This window comes from Dromiciops gliroides, chromosome 4, assembly GCF_019393635.1.
Source record: "Dromiciops gliroides isolate mDroGli1 chromosome 4, mDroGli1.pri, whole genome shotgun sequence".
In the NCBI taxonomy this organism is placed as follows: Eukaryota; Metazoa; Chordata; class Mammalia; order Microbiotheria; family Microbiotheriidae; genus Dromiciops; species Dromiciops gliroides.
The window spans coordinates 493868554-493881993 of record NC_057864.1 but is presented as its reverse complement, the minus strand read 5'-3'; the positions used below and the strand labels follow the sequence as shown (position 1 = coordinate 493881993).

At 41.9% G+C, this 13440-nt stretch overlaps 2 protein-coding genes across 2 annotated transcripts in view; both read right to left on the bottom strand.

Moving 5' to 3' along the window:
• The window catches only part of LOC122753494 (UDP-glucuronosyltransferase 1A7-like), a 140911-nt gene that overhangs the window by 104273 nt on the left and 23198 nt on the right, over window positions 1–13440 (bottom strand). The gene's annotated exons all lie outside the window — the stretch shown is intronic.
• LOC122753498 (UDP-glucuronosyltransferase 1-6-like) lies at window positions 9694–11129 on the bottom strand. Its single transcript, XM_044000889.1, has one exon. The coding sequence runs from the start codon at window positions 11092–11094 to the stop codon at window positions 10153–10155; it is 942 nt and encodes a 313-aa protein (XP_043856824.1). The 5' UTR covers window positions 11095–11129; the 3' UTR covers window positions 9694–10152.

Genomic DNA, 13440 nt, shown 5'->3' with positions numbered 1-13440 from the left:
TTGTTTTTCAGGCAATGGGGGTGAAGTGACTTGCCCAGGGTCACACAGCTAGTAAGTGTCAAGTGTCTGAGGTCGGATTTGAACTCAGGTACTCCTGAATCCAGGGCCAGTGCTTTAAACACTGCGCCATCTAGCTGCCCCCCACCCTCATTTCTTAAAAAAAAAAAAACAACAAAAAACAAACAAAAAAACACCTTTGAAACTCCTAAGAACGATTATCAACATAATGAACATTCATGGTTCCAGAGGATGATGAAGATACATTCTGTCTATCATAGAAATGGGGTGGATTCAGAGTGCAGAGTGAACTGCAGCTATTTTCATATACAGCTATTTGATTTACTTGTCTGTGCTTATTTAATAGAACACGTTTTACATTCTTTTCTTTTTTTCCAGTGGAGTAGAGAGGAGAAGGAAGAGGAAATACATCCCAGTTAATTTTTTTTTAAATAGGGAAGTGGGGTGGTTGCTAAAGGTGTGAAATGTATGCACTTTCAGGTTTCATTAGGGTAAAATATTCGTTTAACTTGTTTGGCTTTGTGACAAGAGATCTCTCATAAAGTGAGAGTAACCTATTAATGGGATGTAAAAGAAAAATATCAATAAAACTTCAAAAAATAAATGGACTAGGGGCAGCTAGGTGGCGCAGTGGATAAAGCACTGGCCCTGGATTCAGAAGACCTGAGTTCAAATCCAGCCTCAGACACTTGAGACTTACTAGCTGTGTGACCCTGGGCAAGTCACTTAACCCTCATTGCCCCGCAAAAAAATAAAAAAATAAATGGACCAAAGACACATTGAGGTAAAATATAGAGAACTGTCTATGTTCATCCCCACAAATGCTAATTGACCATATAGATATATATGGATGTGTATGTATGTGTGTATGTGTGTATATTTGTGCATTGTGTGTATGTATATGTGTGTGTGTGCACGTGTATATGTGTGTATGCATGTGTATGTGTGTATAGTGGGGTATTTGGATCCTGCCCAGGACTGACCACGCCTTCAGGCAGTGGGGCCAAAGGGGTCACTGTTACCTGAAAACTAAAAAATTCATATTTGCAACATGGGGAAGGAATAGCAATAATGTTGACATTTTCAGATAGAAAATATATGTTCAGCATCTTGCTTCTGAAATTGAAAATAATCCTGGTCGGGGAGGGAATGGATATTTAACAAAATAAATTACTTTTAAGCATTCTGAATAAAAAAAAAATTGATCTCCAAATACAAGAGTCAAGGGAAACATAAAAAAAGATAAACAAACAACAAGAAAGAGAAACCGCAAGAGATTCAATAAGGTTAAACAAGATCAGATTTGTAGCTCTTAAGGATTTTATTACTAAAAGAACCAGTATACAGAGACAGAGGGTGTGGAGATAAGGTGACTTTGATGGGGTGACACCCTCAAAAGCAAAATAACAGTGTGAGAAAGATGATCGCTCTGGAAAGTGAAGGGGGAGATAGAATGGGGTAAAGTATCTTACCAAAAAAGAGACATGAAAGTGCTATTAGAATGGAGGGGAAGAAGGGATGGGGCAGGCAAAGATTAAGCCTTTGTCTCATCAGGATTGGCTCAAAGAGAACACTGTGCACAGAGACAGCCATATTGTCTGATGAAGAACTCTGAATGACTGAACTATGCTCAACAACGCAAGGATCCAAGACAATCCCAAAGGACTCATGATGACACATAGTATCTACCTCCAGAGAAAGAACTGATATTGATGGAACAGACTGAAGCAGGCTGTTTTTACTTTCTTTTATTCAAGTTTTCTTATACAAAATTACTAATAAGGTAATGTTTTATGTAATTGCACATGTATAACCTACATCTGAGTGCTTACTTCCTCAGGGAAGGGAGGGAAGGGGGGATAGAATTTGGAACTCAAAACCATAAATAAAAGTGTTTATTATTTTTAAAAAAGGGGGGCAGCTAGGTGGCACAGTGGATAGAGCACCAGTCCTGGATTCAGGAGGACCTGAGTTCAAATCCGGCCTCAGACACTTAACAATTACTATCTGTGTGATCCTGGGCAAGTCACTTAACCCCAATTGCCTCACCAAAAAAAAAAAAAAAAAAAAGAATTGCCTCAAAGAGGGAATAATGTGCAAATTCGGTTGCATAAAGAAATCTATTTTAGCATATAAGGAAATAAAAAGGGATGGGAATAATAGAAGGAAAGGGATAGATAAAAGGGAGGATGGGTTGGGGGAGGTGATAATCAGAAGTAAAACACTTGTGAGGAGGGACAGGTTGTGAGTGAGTTTCTTGTACAAAACAGCTGATAAGGAAATGTTGTACATGAGTGTACAAATATCACCTATATTTGCTTGCTTACTGTCTCAGGGAGGGGAGGGGAAGGTGGGAGAGATATAATTTGGAATTACATTTTTTAAAATGTTGAAAGATTGTTTTAACGTGTAATTGGGGGAAAATAAAATATGCATATTTAAAAAACCATATGTTCATCACATGGCAGCTGCTTCTAAGGTTTCCTATGAACTTGGATTTTATTTTGTTGTGGTCATTCAGTCATTTTCAGTGGCATTCAACTCTTTGTGACCTTATTTGGGGTTTTCTTGGCAAAGATACAAGACTGCTGCCATTTCTTTCTCAAGCTCATTTTATTGGTGAGGAAACTGAGGCAAACAGGCCTAAGTGACTCGTCCAGGGTCAAGCAGCTAGTAATTGTCAGAGACCAGATTTGAGCTCAGGAAGAAGAGCCTTCCTGACTCCCTGACTGGCACTTTATGGACTATGGTGCCACCTAGCGACCCTCAATTTTATAGGCTCGTAGATTTAGAAACTGAAGAGCCCTTAGAAGTCCCTGAGTCCAGGCTCATTTTACAGATGATGAAACCGATGCCAAGAGAGTGGGCATCTCTGTCCATTAAGCCACTCTCCCAGCATCACACAGTGAGAAAATGTTTGAATTCGAGTCTCCAGGACTTCAGGTTGCTTCTCATCATTTATCAAATGCGGGGAGGGACCTTCAATCTATGAGCCTGTGGGCATTTGACCAAATACCCAAAGACTCATTGAAGAAGCCCAAGTCTGTGTATTACATCTCCCTTATTGGACCAAAGAGGCAAATAAACAGCAAAAAAGTTAAGTCCTTTACCCACGGACACACAATTGGTCAGTAGCAGCATCAGGACCTCTGATTCCTAAGGACCTGAAGGATGCTAGAGGCTATGAGAACACAAAGGAATCACGGCAAACAGCATGTACAAGCAAAACCCCTCAGATAACTCCTGCCTCGATCCGACTCTGCAGTTCTGTTTGATTCAGAAACCATCACAAAACTTACAAGGCACTCTTCTCAGCACAGCCTGGTTTACTAAATGTTTGGGGACTAATGAAAAAGGTAACCAGATTTTCTCTTAGAAACAAGATACTCCAATTTACCTACTGAGTGACACCTGTAATGTTGGCTAATGTGTCACATACCAACCTGAGAAAGCTGCTTGGCACTGGCACAGTTGATGCCCCCAATGAAGACCATGTTTGGCATGATAGGCGTAGGGTAATCCAATACAAAGTCAGTTCTTATAAGCCACACTGATCCATAGCTCAGAACATCCATTATACTCATGTCTTTCTGAAAGAGTTCTGATGCCAGGTTTTTATAGGGTTTCGCATATACTGGGCACAGCACATTCAAGGTCAAAGGGAATACAATGTTCTTTACCCACTGTATGAACATCATTTGGTCCGTGTTGCCTGTGTTACATCTGGGGATATAGGAAAATGGCTTAGGGCACTGAATGCTTTCAGTATCTAAACGACACGGGAGTGTTCGCAAGAAGTAAAGAGCTGGAATGGACAGATACTGTGCCACAAGGGCTCCACAGGGAGTAAAGGGATCAGTTAAAATAGCATCATAGTGGGCCTCTTCCAGGGACTTCAGCAGCTCCTTATTATAGCCCAAGTCTGCACAAAAGCTGAAATACATGTCAGCCATCGTCTTCAAGAGTGTAACTGTGTCAAAAAATCTCTTGAGCAAAGGTTCTGGCTCAAAGGTCTAGTGGAAATTAGACTTCGTTAAGTTTTGAAAACTGTCCTTGCTGAAATTGACTGGAAAGGTCTCCAAAGAGTAGAATGGCTCTTCTCTGATGTGCAGAGACCGCTCCGACGTCAGGACAACACTTTCATGGCCTCTCAGGCTGAGTTCCTGAACCATTTTGCTCATGCTAAGCCAAGGGCTGCCATCTTCAGGGAACACCAGCAGCTTGCCCTCTTTGAGAAAGCCCAGGCAGGCAGCGCAGAAAACCAACCTCATCAGAGCCCAGGGCCAGGTTCGGAACCCTATGGTCATCTCTGCAAAGTCCAGGATCCTTAAGGAAGAGGAGGGTCTGTAAGCTCTTCTCTGTTCCTTTTCATAGTCCGGCATTTTTTTTTTTGACAACCCTGTACATTACTTTTATCTGGTCATGGGAGCAATCACTTCAAGGAGGCAAAAGGTAATGGGAAGATAAGCAACACCACTATTGGGTCTTTTCCCCAAAGAGATCATAAAAAAGGGAAAAGAACCCACATGTACAAAAATATTTATAGCTGCTCTTTTTGTGGTGGCAAGGAATTGGAAATTGAGGGGCTGCTCATCAATTGGGGAATGGCTGAACAAGTTGTGGTATATGAATGTAATGGAATTCTATTGTGCTGTAAGAAATGATGAACAGGAGGAGTTCAGAGAAACCTGAAAGGACTTGCATGAACTGATGGTGAGTGAGATGAGCAGAACCAGGAGAACATTGTACACAGTATCATCAACATCATGTGTTGATCAACTGTGATAGATTTGATTCTTCTCAGCAATACAAAAGTATAAGATAGCTCCAAAGGACTCATGATGGAAAATGCTCTCCAAATCCCAAAAAAAAAAAAAAAAAAGAACCGTGGAATCTGGATTCAGATTGAACCATACTATTTCTTTTGTTTTTAGTGCTGTTGTTTTTCTTTTTGGAGATATTTCCTTTTTGCTCTGATTCTTCTTTCACAGTAAAACTAATGCAAAAAAATGTTTAATGTGATTGTACATATATAACCTATATCAGATTATTTGCTGTCTTGGGGAGGGAGGAAGAAAAATGTGAAACTAGAAATCTTATAAAAACAAATGTTGAAAACTATGTCTCCATGTAACTGGAAAATAATAAAATATTTTTGTAATTTAAAAAAAGGTAATGGGAAGAGAGACTGAACTTTTGGTTCTTCATGTAAATAACCAATCACATTAATCATTAAGAGAAATGTCAATCTCTCTCTCTCTCCCTATCCATGGATCTCTCCTCCTATGGACCAAAAATATATTTAGAGCAAAACTGTCTTGATAACACATGTCCTTCTTGATGACAGCAACCCCAATTTGGAGGTGCAAGGGCATTTAGAAATTGTCTTATCCAGTTCCCCCATTTTATAGAAGAGAAACGGAGGCAAAGGGAAGGGAAAGGACTTGCCCAGGAACTTGGCTGCTCACTCTCATTCCAATTTTCTTCTACCTTATCTCCCCATTTTCCATTAATGAGTGCTTTGCACAGATTGAATTTCCTTCCTGATGACTTCATCCTTATTCTCTTTTGATGTGGTTTCTGTTCCCATCTGACTTGACTTTTCTGCTGCACTGGTTACTGGTGCCCTCCCCTCCTTACCTTGTGTTTCTCTCTCCCATTTTTTGTTCTGCTCTTATCCTCCTCCTTCCTCTCTACCTTCCTCTTTGGTTTTCCATCTGTGTTTTATTTATTTATTTATTTTTGGTGAGACAATTGGGGTTAAGTGACTTGCCCAGGGTCACACAGCTAGTAAGTGTTAAGTGTCTGAGACCGGATTTGAACTCGGGTCCTCCTAAATCCAGGGCTGGTGCTCTATCCACTGTGCTGCCTAGCTGCCACTCCATCTGTGTTTAATTCTTGAAAGACCCCAAGGCTTCTTGAGCCCTCTGTTGTTCAGTTGTAAGGTCCTAAAGTAAGGGACCCTGCTCTCCTTTCTCAAAATTCTTTGTCAACTGCCCTCTGAAAGTCTATGTCAGATCAATTCTGCTTGTGTATCATGATGAGAAGACACAATTGTAACTCAGAGCTGGAGTCAAGATGGCAAAGAGAAGCCAAAAATTTGCCTGAGCTCTCTCAAACTTCCCTGGGAAACATTAAATTAACCCTCTAAATGGATTCTAGAGCTTCAGAACCAACAAAAAAAGATGGAGTGAAACAATCCTCTATCTTAAGATAACCTAGAAAGTCTTTAAGAAAAGTCTGTCTCATGTGGGTAAAAGGGGAGTGCAGGACAGCACAGAGGGTGTCTGGGCAAGTAAGCAGAAGGCTCTTAGCCACAGCATAGATTCATGTAGCTGAGAACCCCCAGTCCTGGCTCAGCAGGCTAGTGGCACAGTAGGCCCATTGTGAGATCCTCAGTCCCAATGCAGAAGGCAATCTGCCAGCTGGGGTATCTGTTACACAATAGGTATAACTAGGCCAGTGCACTGAACAAGCCTTGAGCTGCTGAGGCCTCAGAGCAGAAAGCCAGTGATTAGGTCCCTGACCAATAGCAAAAGAAGCTTGGGATAGTAGCCCTGTGCCCTAGGAGCAGAGCTCAACTGTAAAAGGCACAAAATAGGTTAAAATACGAGTAAGGAACAAAAGAACCCTCACAATAGAAAGCTACTATGGTGAAAGGGAAGACCAAAACACAAACTCAGAAGAGGACAACAGTGTCAAAAGGCCTACATGTGAAGCCTCAAAGGGGAAGATGGATTGGTTTCAAGACCAAAAAGCCCTTTTGGAAGAGCTCAAAAATGATTTTATAAATCAAATAAGAGATGTAGAAGAAAAATTGGGAAAAGAAATGAGTTATGCAAGAGAGAGTCAATAGTTTGGAAAAAAGAAGGACAAAAATTGACTGAGGAAACAACTTTAAAAATATAATTGACCAGACAGCTAGGTAGCGCAGTGGATAAAGCATTGGCCCTGGATTCAGGAGGACCTGAGTTCAAATGCGACCTCAGACACTTGACACTTACTAGCTGTGTGACCCTGGGCAAGTCCCTTAACCCCAATTGCCTCACACCCCTCCCCAAAAAATTTAAAAATAATTAATTTTAAAAATACAATTGACAAAGTGGAAAAGGAGGTGAAAAAGCTGGCTGGGGAAAATAATTCCTTAAGAATCAGGATTGGGCAGATGGAAGCTAATGACTCAATGAGACATCAGGAAGCAATAAAGCTGATGAGGAATTTTATGTTTTTTTTTCTATTGTGATGAGAAACCCAGATCACCAATGGGTAGCCTGAAAGTTGTGTCCTGAAATGTAGGTAGACCTAAAGAAAGTCCTTGATCCAGTTAGACAGCAGCAGCATTTCTAGCAGGACATGGGCAAGAACCATCCTGGATGAGAAAGTATGTGATCTGAGCTACCGGAGGGAAAGAGTGGCACAGACCCCCCAAAGCATAAAAATACAGGCTTATTTTTCCCACTTCCTTGAACAAAACAATCTCACCTGATATCGTACCTCTCACCTGGTGTTGCACCACTCAGGTTTCCACACCACACCAACAGGCATAAGATGATCAACTCCTTGAATGCAGGGATCCCATTTCTTTGATCATACCCCTAATCTCTAAAATCTATTTATATGCTGAGTGCTTCTTTTACTTTTATATCCACACCTTCAAATGACTATGGGACTTCTTGAACTGCTATCCCAAAGACATCTTAAACTCAAAATGTCCAAAACTGAAGTAATCCTATTCTCCCCATACTCTCACTTTTAAACTTCCTTTTTACTGTCAAGCGCATCAACATTACTTCTCCCCAGCCCAAGCAGACAGGCTGAAAACCAAGGTGTCATCCTCAAATTCTCACTCTCTTATTCACCCCCTATTACCATTTGGTCACTGAGTCTTCTCAATTCTGCCTCAGAAGCATGTCTTGGACATGCGCCCTAAACTCTGCCATTGCCACCACGCTGGTATAGGTCTCATCACCACATTCAAAGCCCTACCTCAGCAGCCCCCTCCTACACTTCCAGTCTTAGTCTTGCTCCTTAGTCCCTGACACATACTTTTGGATCCAGTGACTGGCCTCCTGGCTGTTCCACAAACCACATCCTCCATTACTCAGGTATGGGAACTTCCTCTTGCTGTCCCTCATGCCTGGAAAGTTCTCCTTCCTCCACTCCAACTACTGACCTTCCTGGCTTCTTTTATGCTCCAAACAAAATCCCCCCTTCTGTGGGAAGCCCTCCCTAATTCCACTTCATTCTCTTTAATTATTTCCCACTTATCTTCTATATAGCTTGCTTTGCCCATATTTATGTTGTCTCCCTTATTAGACTGTGAGCTCCTTGAGAGCAGTGTGATGAAATAATGGGATTTCTCAGATACTCAAAGACCCACCTGGAGATTAATCTAGACTGATTGAATCAAGTGAGAATGATTGACTGCTGATTAGCCTACTTCAAGTTAACTGGATTGTAATCACACCTGGCTAGCACTTAAGAAGGTATTGTTCTCAGAAACTAGACTGTGAACTCAACTTGAGAACTCCTTCAAAACCAATGGATTTGGATGACACCAACCAATCGGCTTGAAGCAGTGTGTAAGGACTGCCTCTGTTCCAGACCTATAAAAAGCTTCCACAATCAGCTTGCTGAAGAGTTCCTGATTAAAGCAGACTTGTGGAGGAGGACTTCAGGAAGAACCCAACCAGGCTGGAACTCTAGGCTAGGTAGGACTTTTTTTTAACTCCTTGTGAATACCTCTAGGCTTTAATAGACGTTTAATGCCCAAAGACTGGTGCTGAAGCTTCTAATTTAAGGCAACCACAATTTAGATTTTAAACATCACAGTTTGGCAACCACGAAGGGATTGCTGAACCCCTCAGCCTTCTGATCTTCACAGTGGGTAAGAAAATGCTTCATTTTTGTGGACTTTCTATTTTGATTTATTTTTACCTGCTTTTGCCTTTAACTAATAACTTTATAAAGCATTGGTATTATGAAAGAACTGAACTCTGGGTGTGCTGGTTCTTGTCCTGGTGGGCAGTTTGGGATTCGGTGAGTTTTATAAAGGAAAATAGACTAAGCTTAGATCTAAGATTATTCATTTGTATTCCTACTTTCCTATTTCCCTAATTGGTATCACCTTTTGTTGTCTAATTAATTCCCAAGCAATAAAAACTAATCCCTCACTGATTAAAGCTCAGAGGCTTCTTTTTCTTAGTGGTCTGGGATATATATATATATGAAGGAAAAGTTAAAAGGGGGAGTTTAATGCTCATATATCCAATTTTAAATCTCACAAGGTAAAGCACTGGCCCTGGATTCAGGAGGACCTGAATTCAAGTCCAGCCTCAGACATTTGGCACTTACTAGCTGTGTGTCCCTGGGCAAGTCACTAAACCCTCATTGCTGCCCCCCCTCAGGGAAAAAACATGTAATTGGGAACAATTTAACAAAACAAATAAAATAAATGTGAAAAATGATTTCTTTCTGTTCTGAACTTTTAGGATTTGTCCATTTTGCCTGCCCAAATTTATCACTTGCTCTTCTCCATATGGACCTTTCCCCAAGGATCATTCATGTAAAGATGGAGTGTATAAATCTGGTCCAATCCCCTCCTTATATAGATGAGGAAACTGAGGCCCAGAGAGAAGTGACTTACCCAAGGTCATTTGGAAAACAGCAGAGCTGGGATTAGAAACTAGGCCATAGATCCAAAGAGAATAGATGGAAAGAGGGGTAGGAGGGACCTTAGAGACCACCAAGTCAAAGTGCCTCATTGGGCACAGAAGGAAAATGAGAACCAGGAAGGAAATGTGACTTCCTCAGGTCACTCAGCTAGTACATAGCAGAGATGGAATGTGAACTTGGGCGCTCTGCCTTCCAGCCTGCTCTCTTGCCATTCTATTCCTTCCTTCCTCCTTCCTGCTCCCCCACTGGCCCCAGTGAATGTCCTGGTTGTTCCCTTTTTTAGAAATGCCACCCCCTTCTCTGTTGGCATACAGTCAGTCAGTCAGTCCTCTGGGTCAGCAGACATGCCCAGATTCAGGGCACCAGGGTCTTCTGTGTCCAGAACAGAAACAGTGTGATTGGCTGATTCAGTGATGGGGAAAGGTGCCATCCACTGTTTCATTTCAATGCATGTCAGTGCTAGCCAGCATCCACCACAGGCCAGGTCCTAGGCAGGGTTAAAAGACAGAAGAGCCCAAGAAAGCAAAACTCACAAACCTGTAGTAGTCTTTTCCTTTGCTTGCAGTTTATTCCTCCAATGAAGGCCATGTTGGGCATGAGGGGCCTGGGATACTCAAACACAAAATCATATCTCAACAGCCAAATGGATCCTTGTCCATAGAGGGATGGCAGGTCCACTTCCCTCTTGAGGAAGTCAGAAGCAATCTCCAAGTATTTTGTGTACAAGTCCTTGAAGAGAAGGGTCTCCAAATCACTGACCAGGAAGTTTATCACTCTCTGGTAGAAGGTCATGTGGTGAGAAAAGGCAGTGTAGCACCTGGGGATGAAGGACACAGGGTTGGGCGTCCTGCTCATCGCATGCTCCAGAGCACAGGGAAACCCTCGGAAAAAGTATACAGAAGGTATGGCCAGGTGCTCGGCCAGGATCAACCCACATGGCAAGGCTGGGTCTGTGAAGAGAGCATCAAACTTGCTTTCTTCCAGGTATCTGATGGTCTCTCGATTCTTCAGAAGGCTGTCACAGTTGAGGAAGTACATATCAATGACAAGCCGGACATTCCAGTACTCAGCCCAGGCTACATTCAGGAAAGATTTTTCTGCAAAGTGATTGTGGCCAAAGGTCTGGAAACGCTTCTCCAGTTCGGCCCGGGAGTAGGGGACTGGGTACAGTTTTCTTTTGTAGAATTTTGATTCTTTAAGGAGCAAATTGACTTCAGGCACTAGGACCACAGTTTCATGTCCCTTCTTACTGAGCTCTTCAATCACATCCCGCATACTGAGCCAGTGACTTCCATCTTGAGGGAAAACCAGGAGTTTCTTACTTGTAGCAGTGTCCAAGAATGTTAAGAAGAAAAGGCTCCCTGCTCCCCAATACAAAGGGAGAAAAATGTGAGCCCTCATCTTGGAAATGCAGATAAATCTCTCTTCTCTTCCCACAAAGCTCCAGAGCAGATTTTGTCTCCAAGCCGACCTAAGTCCGCTGGCTAATATTTACTTTTGATTGGGCATACAGAGTCTTGTTGGCAAGCATGGCCCTTTCCTGAAATGATAACTGCCTCATTTCAACATCCACATCGGGTGTGGATCAGCCTTTACCTTAGGGAGGGTCTCTCTAATGCCAAGTCACAGGGCTCTGTCCTCAGCCTTGCCTTGTGCAATGACTTTATGGGTAAAGGCACATATACAGTGTGTTTGATAAGGTTGTGGTGGCCATAAAATGAGCTGAGATGGTTAATATGTTGGATGAGAACCAAATTTAAATACTCCTCCATAGGCTGAAAGAATGGTTGAATTTTAAAATGTGATTTACTTGAGGTATAAATCTAAAGTCTTGTAACCCTTGATATAAAAATATCAGCTGCACAAGTACAACCTAGAAACCACTTTCAAAATGACCTGGTGATCTTAGTTGACCTGAAACTCAATGAACATCAGTAGTGAGAAGCAGAGGCAAGGTCACAGAACCTTAACTTCTTCAAAGAACCATAGTATGCAGCTGTAACTGGAGAAAGTGAAGAGTCTCCTTTTCTGTTGCCTTGATCAGACTCTGTTCTGCAGTATTATGTTTATTCTGGGTCTTGAGAACTGTTTCTTAACTTGGGGTCTGTTCACTTGAATTTTTGTATTTTGACACTGGCATTTTGACACACCTCACTTCCTTTGTATTTTAATTCATACATTTCAGAATATGATTCAGAGAAGGGCAGGCTCCATACGCTTCTCTAGATCAGCACTTCTTAAACTTTTCCCACTCGTGACACTTTTTTGCCCAAGAAACTTTTCCATGATTCTGGGTATATAGAGATCTAACAAAGTTTCTTAACCTTTTACTATTACCCAATTTTTCATGACCCTCACTTTCAGTTGCATGTTGCCATATGGGGTCACAATCCACAGTTTAAGAAGCTTTGCCCTAGACTGCCATCTAAATGATCCAGTGCTCAAAAAAGAATAAAGAACTCCAGCTCTGGGGAATGGTGAATAACCTCCCAACGGATCAAGAAACCACATCACCGAGGGGAGGAAACCCTCAGGGAAATGGGGATCTTATCCTGGTGAAGAAAATTCTTGAAGGAGGGAAAGCAAGGGCCAGAGGCTGAAACAAGAAGCCCATTTGGCCACCCTGACTGATAGGCAGCTCCACCCACTCTACTCAGGATCCCAAGCCAGTGAGTAGGATCTGGAAGCTATCATCAGAAATCTGAGGAGTTGTCATGTGGAAGAGGCTTCTAGAGTTCATCCATGTGTCTACAAATGATAGAACAGAGACTAATGGATGAACATTTTTGAGGGACGGATTGTTGTGGGATCATCGAGTCCTAGATGGAGCACAAGAAGGAACCTCAGAGTTCATCTGTGGTCACTTTACAGAGAAGGAAAGAGAGACTAGGTAGGGTTCAATCTCTTCTAAGCCTCAGAAGTCCCTGACCTCAGTCCACAAAACAGCTCTCGAGTTCATTATGGGTCAATATATCCCCCTTCAGGTTTAAACAATAACCTTGCCAGACAGCTAGGACAGGTGTGTGACAAATGAGATCAAGGCTCAGACAAGTTCACTTACTTGTCCAAAGTCACATACTTTTAAATGTGTTCTTTCTCTCCTCATGTAGCTGCCATCCTAGTTCAGACCCTCATCACTTTTCACCAGGACTATTGAATAACTTTTTAATATAAAGGCATCTAGGTGGAACAAAGAATGGTTCAATGGACTGGAGTCAGAAACATCCAAGTTCAAATCTGGCCTCAGACATTTACTAGCTGTGTGGCCCTGGGCAAGTCATTTAACTGTGGTCTTCCTTAGTTTTTCCATTTGTAAAAGGAGATAATAAAAGTACTTCCCTCCCAGTGAGACATTTTTAAAACTCTTTTCAAACCCCGAAGCACTATATAAATGCTAACCATTATAATTATATTATTTTTGTTGTTGTTGTTGTTTTTGTTTTTGTGGGGCAATGGGGGTTAAGTGACTTGCCCAGGGTCACACAGCTAGTAAGTGTCAAGTGTCTGAGGCCAGATTTGAACTCAGGTACTCCTGAATTCAGGGCCAGTGCTTTATCCACTGCGTCACCTAGCCGCCCCCATAATTATATTATTAATTGCTCTCCCTGCCTCAAATCTCTCCCCAATCCAATTCATCCTTCACTCAGTTGACAAAATTATTTTCTATTAAGCATAGGTTTGACTATGTTAACTTGATGAGCTCTAGAAGCTTCCAGGATCAAATGTAAAACCCTTGTTTGGCATTCA